General features: G+C 36.0%; 1 protein-coding gene across 1 annotated transcript in view; it reads right to left on the bottom strand.

The window, feature by feature from the left end:
- Positions 1-1,439: 1,439 nt before the first annotated feature.
- ATP6AP1 (ATPase H+ transporting accessory protein 1) overlaps positions 1,440-11,160 on the bottom strand; it is a 45,825-nt gene continuing 36,104 nt past the window's right edge. The window contains exons 9-10 of the mRNA XM_027894744.1: positions 7,362-7,599; positions 1,440-2,666 (exon numbers count right to left, since the gene is read on the bottom strand). Of these exons, the coding sequence (XP_027750545.1) occupies positions 2,457-2,666; positions 7,362-7,599 (448 nt within the window). The 3' untranslated portion in view covers positions 1,440-2,456. The remainder of the gene's footprint in view (positions 2,667-7,361; positions 7,600-11,160) is intronic.

The raw sequence follows: 11,160 nt of genomic DNA, 5'->3' as shown, positions 1-11,160 counted from the left end.
CCATTGTGTCCAAAGCCCCGTCCACATGGCTCCAAGGACAGTTAGAGCTGTAGACAGTTCCTTTCTTTTTCCACTGTCTTTCCCAGCACAGATGTCACAAGGACAACCCTACCACTTCAAGGGTTACAAAATGTGGGTTGATCTTTCTGCAGAAAGAGGCTATATGCCTCCATAGACCTTACTTGCCAAAGCATTCATGGTATCATTTTTTATCAGAGAAGGTAGAAAGAGAAAGCTTTTCTCCATTAAAAATGCCTTCCCCTTCTCCCTGGCATGTGTAACATCAAACACTGCAAACAGCTCTTCTGGAAGACGCTTATGTCTTCCCCATGGTACAGGTATATGAAACTGTTTCCTTCTCCTCTTCTCCAGAATCCATCCCAGTCAAGCAAGAGAGGATATAAGTACTCCCAGTGCCATACTACAATCAGGACACTGTGCACTCTCTTGGAGTCCACAGGCTCAAGAGAAAGGTGAACAAATTCATGAGCTATAACTTTACCCAGAGTTATTAAATACAAAGGCAGCTTCTGGCTGAGGAAGTACCTGATTTTAAATGATGGAGAATGGGAGAACATCTACTAGGTGCTCACCATAATCATACCAGTGCTGGAGATTGTATCCTGAGTTGGGTGGCCTTGTAAAGCTTCTCTTCAGCTCTTGTATATCACCATTGTTGAACAAAATCTAATTTTGTTCCAAATTTTTTCGAAGCTAGATAAAAATCATAAGAAAGCTGTTTTCTACAAACCACATCCTTTCCTTCTCCCAAACCACATCTGCCTTTCTCTCTTCCAGTGATCAGTTGCATGACGATTATGTCAATTTTCAGTTGTCATGTTCATGCAACTTGCTTTGAAAGGAGAATTAATAAAACAAGTCCAGTGGTCTCCTGGCAACTAATTTTTGCAAAGAAAACACACCCTTCTAACACAGAGGTTTTGTGTAGATCAAATGCATTACTGAAAAAATCATTTGAGAAAAATATTACAGCTGAGGAGACACCTCTGGTAGTTACATGACATCTTTCCTTTTGTTTTCCAGGTCAGAACTGAACAATTCAGGAGGAATAGCTTCAGATAGCATTTAATTTACCTTTTGGACTGCATAATAAAAAAGTGACACCCAGAAACTGGATAGAAACTGTGGTTTATCTAATTAAATAGTTGATTCTAAATATCTTTCTGGTGTATCATTCTACTATGACATGGATCAAGATCAGAAAACTTAGAATTTTTCTCATGTGACAAATGCAATTTTGTCAAAATTATATTTTTTGGTTTTTTAACTACTAATTGAACATGCACGGTCATAAAAAATGTTCCAGAAGAAAGAACAAAGGTATTGTTAGTACCATTTTTTACAATTTTATCTGCTCTTTTACTATTTCCTAGTTGTTTAGAACATTTAGTAATTCACTCCACAGTTAGATTGTCCAGTGAAAAGATCTAGTGTTGTTATAATTGCAGAATAATACAGCACACAGTGAATATTTTCAGGCTTCTGGTATCACTGAGATGACCATAACATTCTCAGACTTAAACAGTACATTAGCACAGTGCTTCTAATGACATTATATAATATTATTTTTCTTTCTTTGTATGAATTTCATAACTACTACAAAGATACATGGAAATGAGGAGATGCTAAGAAAATTACCTTCTCTCTCTTAAGATGCTGTCTGCACTGGCACATTGAATCATAATAAGTTCTGGACTTGAAAAATTGCATTCATTGTCATTACACCAAGTTTAATTTTGTGATCAATTTGGACAAGATGTATCAGCTGTCCATGGTTAAAACAAATATGAGTCAGTGTTACTCAGCATAACTGACAGGCATAAGGCAACATTAGAGGGAAGCCAAGCCTTTGTCTGCCCATTCTTCTTTGTGATATCACATCTGAACAAAGTGATGTCTTTTGAAAAGAATTCTCAAGACCATATAGTTAATGATTTAATAGCTTTATTAGTTCTGTACATTTCTGGATGGTTTACTCAAGAGAAAAAATTACAAGACATAGTTCAGCCTTTTTAAGATGTAGCATCATCATGACATACTCACTGAAGAGCCTTTAGAGAGACCAGTATTTTCAATATATAGTTTCCCATCAAATAAGCTATTTATCCTTCACAATTGTCTCTGTCATGATATCCTTTCTTTGCCAATAATAGTTAATCTGAAAGCAATTTTTAATGGTCTTTCTAATAGTCTGAGAGAATAATAACCTCTACAACCTCACTAAAACCTTAACACAGATAGCTGTTAACAAATGATGGCAATAAAAAGTACATTTATTATTGTTTCCAAGCATAGGAATAATTTTTATATGTAGTTTAATTATCTCTTTCTGCTATGATATCGTTTTAGGTTACACATATTATGGAGTAGAAAGGTTATAAAAATCATAAATATCAGACTAGGAAAAGACACAGCACCATTGAGTCAGTCCAGGGTTATTCTGTCTGAGGAACTGACAGAGCTGGACCTTTGGGATCATCAAATCTGCTGTTTGTTGTGAGCTGCATGATCATATGGATTCCGTAAGTCAGGATCCACAGTAAAATTATAGATGTTACCAGGCCCATCCAGATTCCAGGAGTGAAGAAACCTGTACAGTCACTTGCATAGGAAAACTGGTTGTTTTCAACGTTGAAGCCTTGAATCTGAAAATGAAGGAAGCTAGATTGATGATTGCAATTAAGCTTGGAGCGTAGTCCCTACTTTCAGGATATATGTGGTAATTACAAAACCCCACACCTTTTAATTACCAATCATACTCTGCCCATTAAAAAGAGTGCAAACAAAATCCTCTGCATAACAATTTTCCAGTCTCCTTTTCACCCAGGAAATCAAAGATGCAGAATCCATTTCTTTGGCAAGAAACAGGTTTCCCACTTCAGAAACTTGTATTATTTTTAGAAGTAAAGTCCCAAAGCAGAAATGTGATCAATGTTCTGCATTCATTGTAGTCAGTTCAGTATTCCACATCCGTGTGACCAGTATATCAGTATTTGCTGATCATCAGCTCAATGACCACTTCAGAACCAGGAAACTCAAAGCACTCAAAAGCATGAGAGTTAAGGCCTCCTGAGATCATGAGATTTGTTGAAATACCCTGAGAGATTTAATTAATAGCTCCTTCACAAACAAAACTCCTGGAACCTATTTTAAAACACACCTAATGAAGATGACCTTTTATGGCTGAATTTTTGTGAAAGTTCAAGGAGAAAACAGTTGTGAAACCTTTCTTCCTCCCTTCTTAGACATCAAAGACTCAAAATGGGAGGGAGGACTTGCTTTATTGAGGTATGGGATATGTGTTGTCTACTAACACATGAAACCTATATAAGCTTTTCCAGGAGTTAGAAAAATCTGTAAACTCTCTGCTTTGACTGAATTCTCAATGTCTGCTGCTGATTGAGCTCCTAATGTACTATTTTCTTCAGAAAAATCAACTAATTTAGAGATATAGCCCCCAATTGTACAAAAAGTATCAACAAACTTAATGCCTTTGAGATCGCTAACTTTAGACATTTTGTTCAACCTAATCAAAGGATTAGAAAACTATAAAGAAAGGGAAGACAATCTCCCTTCTACATAATGACACTGATTCCTTCAGAGGGAAGGGAATCTAACTGTTTAAAGAAAAGGAAGGAGAGAACTAATCTAATCTGGTTTTGAGTCTTTCTTAAGAAAAATGAAGACTGGGATTCTTATGCATTTACAGAATCTTTGAAATGGGTGTGTAAGGAAAGCACCAAACATCATAAACCCACTGTTAAAAAGCAGGAAAAAAAAACTTTAAAAAAACCCTTAAAATTACTATTTCCTATACAATATTATAGAATAAAATTAAAAAGGGTTATTTTATTTAAATCACTTCTCTCATCAGACAGTATGCAAGAAAGCAGAAGATCATGGATTTCTACTTTTATGTGTTCACACTCCATGATTATTCTATTATTTACCATAAACTAAATGGAAAGCTTAATTTATTTGTGGTAATAAAAGTTTCTACTTCTTAGGAAAGCTGTTGGTACAAACATTGAACAAATTAATTTGTGGCTTGCATACAATGTTACACCAGTGAGCACTCTGGGTTTGAGTCCACTCATGGCTCAGGTGCCTAAAGTTAATATGTTCATAAATATGTGCGTTATGACCAATGTCTGTACCTTTCAGAGTGCTGATTAATAAAACCATTACTAAACACAGAACTAAGGGCTCTTTAGGTAATGTAGAGGTGAAGGTAATTTTAGCAATTCAACCTTTTCTAGGTCTCTTAGAAGCATCTTTCCAAGTCAGATCACAGAACTTACTTGCAAAGACTGTCTGCTTTCACCAAAGGTGAAAGACTTCTGATTAAAGCAGGATTAGTGAAAATAAGCTTTTGGGCTCGGTAACTGCTTGCACTGTTTTAGAGAATGCAGGTGATTGCAAAAGCCTTTGCTTGTTAAGCCACTGCTTTGAACACAAATGAGAATGTGAATAGGAGTCATGAAATGTAACTTGAAAGACTTATTTACTATAAAAACAGAAAGAAGGTGATGATTTATGTCATTTATGTTCAAAAAATTGATTGAAATTCTGGAAAACAAAACACACTTCTTATCACATTGATAAGGAATCTATGAATCTCTTACCAGGTATATTTGGTTAAGAAAGGCTTTGACACTTCAGATTTATTCAGAAACACTTAATTTTATTATTTCAATTCTATTGGTCTTTTTTTTTTTTTCTTTTTTAGTCTGGATTGTGCTTATTGAACCTTGGAGGTGAAAGATTCAATTGTACATTCTTAAAATGCTATGTCTACTTTTAGACAGAAGATTAGGAAAATGCAGGGTAATTTTATTGTTTTTCTGAAGCTTCATCATTTCTGTGGGGGTGCTACGTCACAGGTGGGAGCTAAAAATGTGACTCCGAGCAGTATTTCTACCTATAGAAAAGTTAAAATTATTTACATGTGGTTCTGTAATTTTTATGGATGTAAAAGTCTTTTGGATACAGGCCTCTGTACTGCAGAAATTTCAAATTTAGTGTTTGGACTAGTGTCATTTCCCTTGGTTATATAAGTCTTTATTCACTGTTTCAAAAACATTTTTGAATGGAGTTTTCTCATAATTTGAAGCTTGAAAAAGCCTTTAAGTAAGATATATTGTTTTCATGGCTCTTAAGTGCACACTAAACAACTAATATTTTAGCCACAAAGAATCCTAATATTCTTGATATTTAATTTTTGGTAGTTTTTCTTGGGTACCAGGTGCTTCTAAAGTACTGTGATACACAGTACAGAAAAGCAGTGCTTTTGGTAGCAGTGTCCTCTACAACTTCATTGACAATTCTGAGAATCCTCAAAAGGGTGTGGTAGAGCAACCAACAGAAAACCCCACCAAACTCAGACAAGTTTTGGTGCTGTAAACAGCTATGAGTGGGGACCTCCTGGTCTATAAGAATGCCTAGACAGCATCCCACAGAGGTTCTTTAGATAGAAGTGAGTGAGCTAGCTCCAGAACTGAGATGAAAGGCTGCATCTGTTCAGCCCTGTCTTGGAACAAGCTATGCAAGGCTGCCCTGTGCAGCTGCCATGTCCCTCGATTACTGTGATACTATCTTCAGGACACAGTGTTGCAAAGTGCTGGGTACCGATTTTATTGGCATTGGATCCTGGTTTTTAAGTCATTGCATAACACTGACATGAAAATCATGTTCCTCAGTGTCAGCAACAGGATTTTGTGCTGGCTGCAACCACTGAGCACATCCCACATGCTTTTTTCACCATGTAACAGAGTTTGGGGGTTTCTAAACCTCACTCCATAGCAAACTCTGATATTGAGATCATATTTCCCTATGTATTAGTGGAAGATATCTGGAAAAGTATGATCTAGTTCAGACAGAACTTGGAAATGTGCACAGAATGGTGACTTTCTGTTTTCTCACACAACAGTAAAAATTAGAACAAGATTTTTCAGGTTGTGTTCCATGCTTAGGATTTGAATAGAGAAAAAGGCACCTCTCAGGAGGAACTGCGAGTTCTGTTGTCTGAACAGTGGAAGCAGCTGCTCCTTCAAATCAGTAAGGAAGGTGGGAAACCTACTACTTCTACTGTTGATTAAGACCACAATGAAAGGATGCTTACTAAGGACGGAGTAAGGCCTCTTTAAAAAGGCATTAGTTTCAAAGTATTCAGAAATTCAAATGTAAGATAAGTGTAAGAGAACACTTTGTATTTTCATTGCTCATGTACTTTTACATCCCAGTGATGCAAAAGTCTAACTCCAAAGAGTTGACTAGGCAAAGTACAGTTGCATGAACTTCAGTATATTCAGGCCTTTCCATAAAAAATACCATCAGAAGGAACCTTCATAAAAATGGTGTGTATTGCTACATTTTTTCTTAAAAAATTGTGAGACTTGATACTCGAATTTGTAGAAATCTCAGCAGCAATGATGTTCCTTCAAGATTTCCATTATTTAAGAAGAAATGCCAGGTCTGGAGCCAGATTATTGAGATTTGGTTTGTTATCAAAATTTTAAGTACAATTATACTAGTATTTTTATTTAGTTATCACAGGGTTAGCTCATGTTTGACAAATAGACTACAGTTTCAAATTATTCCTACTATTTCCATAATCTTATTTTGCATCTTAGTGCAATATTGTTATAAGACATAAATACTGATATGCCTCTCCTTCAAGACCAAAGCTCAAAATAATAAAGATGTAATAATCTACACCTCATGTGTCATCTGTACTACTGTACTACATGCACAGAAAAGCTGTCTCATTCAAAAAAAGCCAGTTGCTTTCCTTCTCAGCCATGCAGGACTTAGTATGGCTTTTAATTGAAGTCCGGGGCAAACCTTCCATTAAATCTAATTGCACTGGGCTTTGTTTCTATCTGTAGGAGCACAGACAGTCTATGTCACTGGAAACAGCAACCACACTAAGCTGTACTTTCCTAGGTAAACAAAGTGCCAAGAAATCAAATATAAACAAAGTAAGCAGCATAAAGCCACCCACCTAAGAGACCTCTGTTTCCAAGAGCAGCCCAATTCATTAAACAGGCATGGGGGCTTAGTCATTCTTTGCCTGATTAAGTACATTTGGTTTAATTGGTTTTTCTTTTCTGTGGACAACTTCATAGTTTTGTTTTTCAAAGCTGTGCTTTCATGTTCTCCTTGTTCAGCAGCTGGCATCTTTTTTACCCTTACTGAAAAGCTCACATAGGGCAACTTTTCCCTATATTTTTCCTCAGACTGAAATGAAAGTAAATGCATTATGAATGTGTGTCATTCAGCATCTACAATAGCAAGTAATAGTTCTTGGAGTTACCTCTGAAATGGCAGTGCATACTCACCTGCAACCTGGAGATGAAAATATCCCAATTTTTTGCCTCATTGTTGGCTGGAACAAGCCTTGCAGGATAGAGATTGCTTGTTCCCACCAGCTGACAATGAAATGAATACTCTGCAGGAGCAGAGATGTCAGAAACATTAAATTTAGCAAACTTTACATCATCTTGTATGATCTCAACTGAATCTAATGTGAACCATTGTCTAGCTGAACCTTCATAGAACTTGTTGGTCATTAAAAACCTAGAAAGACAACAGAAAAAAAAAAAAAAAAAAGAAAAAAAGGTTAGAAGGAAAAAATTAATATCCATCTCATAAAGTAATAGTGGCAGGTAAAGGTTCACTATTGCTGACTGAAAACATCACAGCTGATGATGACGAGGCCACCCATGTCATTGGGATTGATTCTGTGAATGCATTTACTACATCTTGGAGTTTCATCTCACAAGCACAGCTTTCCACAGCTGTGGCAAGCAAGGAACAAATGCGATTTCATTTTTCAAGGACCTCTGCCAGTGGCATATTTCATAAGTTATCAGCAGTTTATAATCAGTGGAGAAGAAGCTGAGAGACTGTCAGAAAGCCTGCAGTGGCTCTGAATAAACATTTTATGGGATTTTTTTGAAAATTGCTTTTATGATAGGTACAGGCATGACAGCCATTCCAATTTATCACTGCAGTTCTTTCTGGCTCAAATGGCTAAATGGCATTTTCCTTTGCAAAGTCTGAGTTTGACACAGAGGAAAGCATTTTCTCTCACCGGAGGGTGGTGAGGGTTTTGTCAGATCTAGTTTCATAATTTGTAGTAGGTTAGGCACAATAAATATTTCTCATTTTGAAAACATCTGTGTATGTGTGGTATTGCAGCAGTTTCCAGCAGTTTACAATGATGGAATTTATATGTATGTTACTACCAGTACTGTCTGAACACCTCTCAAATGTTATGAAACAGAAATAATTGAGAATATACAAAAGTACATCCTGATCCTTTTCAAATCAGGACTATGTTCTAATCTTTACTGCCTTTTATCTAGTTCTAGGCATTCAAGCTATCTCATAAGGAAATGATAGACCTTTCTTCTTATTGTATGTTGCTTAAAACTTTAGCCCTACCTGGTCTACACATGTATTCCTCTATAAAGTTTGCCTGTGATTTGTTTTGATTATTGGTAAGCACAAGGGATTTAGAAAAGGAATCCTTTTAGCAATAAATGACACCTTTTACTAAATGAAATGTGCTATTATGTCTATCTCCAGTGGGTAACATTGTATATTGACTTAAATTTGAGGTAATACCTTAGATGCAATAATGATAGGTTTGAAAACATGAGCATTAATCTATAAATGGGGCAATATGTAGGCTATTTTATGTTGCATGGGGTATGTGTATATATAGGGTATATGTACATAGAGAGAGAATATTCTCCATTGTAGAATATTGCTTGTTTGTTCAAATTAGTTACTTTCAGTATCATGTCATCCACAAAACACAGAGTCTAAACACAAATTTTGTCAGGTTGGGTTACTACAGTAATTGAACCCTTTCTTTCTTTTTTCTTTTTTTTTCCCTTTTATTAATAATTTTGATTTATGTAACTTCAAAAACCTCAAGAGTATCAAAATGCTCAGAAGGAATCTTAGAACTCAAAGTGTCATTAAACTGAGAAAAGAATGCTTTTTCTTATGGCCTTCCTTACATTTCTAGTCTAAACAGGTTTATCCAGACAACATTCAGCTGCAAGCATCAGTGAAAAAGAAAAAAAAATACTAATTTTATCTAGTACGCATTCACAAATATTTATGGACAAAATTCTATTGTTATAGAGTTACAAAATTAAATCATGTATTAGACTTGATATTAATTGCTAGAAGAAAGGAATCTTTTTCTGATATACTGTACAATCTGAACAGAAATTCCATGGTGTCCCAGTAGCAATGCTTCAGGCATTAGCTGAAAGCCAGTTACAAATGCAATTATAACCTTAAATGTTTATGCCAAACAAAGATGCTGGATGTGGTCTGTTTTTTGCTGAGAGGATGAGAAAAGTGGTAAACAAGGCAATTCTATGTAAACTTACCATAAGAACAAACAAGTTTTATAAGGCCATGCGAGGATATCCTCCAAGAGAATGCTATCTTCACATTATACCAAAGACTAAAATGTTATGTTAACTTGAAGATTTATGAGAATTAACATTCCATTTCATGAACTAGTTGAACATGGTTGACTTACTAATACAGGCTTTTATCCTTAGCATTTTTCAAAACAACTGATAGTGAATAGCCTCCAACAAGCACATACTTAACAGATAACTGATGTAACTATGACTCATTAAATTTTTTTTTAAAAAGGACAAAATAAAAATCTATAGATTTGCTTCATTTAGTTTAATATTTTCTCAGATGAGTAGATAACAAATAGAAAGAGCACTTTACCGCAAATGAATGACAAGGAAGGGAGAGAGAACAAAGGCTTTATCTGCAGAACTGAAAATACCTTGGCTTTTATGGGACATTATGTTTGCATTAAACATTAGAGACAATTATGTACATTAGAGACATCATGTACTTTATGTATGGTGGCATAAAATTTCCTGGTCATGGGCCAGGCTCCCTTTGTGCCAGATAACTGTATGAACTCTTCCACCAGCTGTTACTGATCACGTCTCACATGGCTAATCATTACAAGCAGAGATATTTATGAAAAGGAAGATACCTAGAATTACTACTGTTTTAAAGATTCAGAAAGAAACACAGTTGTTAGATAAAAGACTTTAAAATGTGTGGTTTGCTTCAATTTTATTCTTTACATGCTATGAACAACAATAACAGTCAAGTATGTGTCAGTGTAAGTGTGGAAAATACTAATGCCCTGCACTTCCATCCACTTTGACACTTTTTCCCTGAGAAAATGACAGACAAGTGACTGAACATCTGGGTATCAGTTTATGAGAGAGCTGAGATGATGCTTCTTCCAGCAAAAAACCTACTGCTCACAGCTCCCACTCCTGCTGCAGCAATAGTTTACTTTTCTAGCACTGTGACAACAACACTCTGCAACCACTCCCTAACAGCTCACCTCTCAGTGGCAAGTGGATGAGTGGGACTGTCGTTCTTGCTAGAGAGAGGGAGAGGGAGGTGACAGCTGTTTGCTCGGGATGAAACAGCTATTGCAGCTGCTAGGAGGAGGTGGGATGTGACCAGCTGCTCACTACGTAGGGGTAGACCAGCGTTAGTAACAGGGGCAGGCTCTGGATCTGGCTTATACTGCTGAAGTTAGAGTCTCTTTCACTGAAGAATAAATTGAGCTACCTGAACATGATCCTCTCTGGAGTCACTTTCTTTCTTCAAGAGATGTTCTCCTACACCTACAAAAAATGGACTTTTCAAGGCAAAAAAATGCAGTTATGGCTCTAAGCTCTGTTCCTTTCCACCTCTTTGCCCTGCTTGTGTTCTGTTTATTAAGGCAGAACATAATCTTACCAAGGTGTTATCTTGAACAACAAATGTAATCAAAGTTTACCAGAAGGGGAAATCAGAGATTGTATTGTATCTCTGTAGATTTTAGAAGCCCTTGACAAGAAACATGCTAAACATGACACACAAGGTGAATAAAGTGCTACTGAGTCATAAAAAAAATCAATGGCTTGCTTTGGTTCTGTTGAGTATATCTTAATGTTTGCATTATATAGCATACAATAGTGTATTATGGTAGCTAATAGAGGCCTAAAATGACACCTTTGTCTCATAAATCAAGTGAATATTCAACAGAAAACAGCACAAATAACCAGGTGAGTCTTTAGT

The sequence above is a fragment of the Empidonax traillii genome, unplaced genomic scaffold (assembly GCF_003031625.1).
Source record: "Empidonax traillii isolate 1590-97213 ecotype Southwest subspecies unplaced genomic scaffold, ASM303162v1 scaffold441:size580623, whole genome shotgun sequence".
In the NCBI taxonomy this organism is placed as follows: Eukaryota; Metazoa; Chordata; class Aves; order Passeriformes; family Tyrannidae; genus Empidonax; species Empidonax traillii.
The sequence above is the reverse complement of the archived record's forward strand: the minus strand, read 5'-3'. Positions and strand labels throughout refer to the sequence as shown.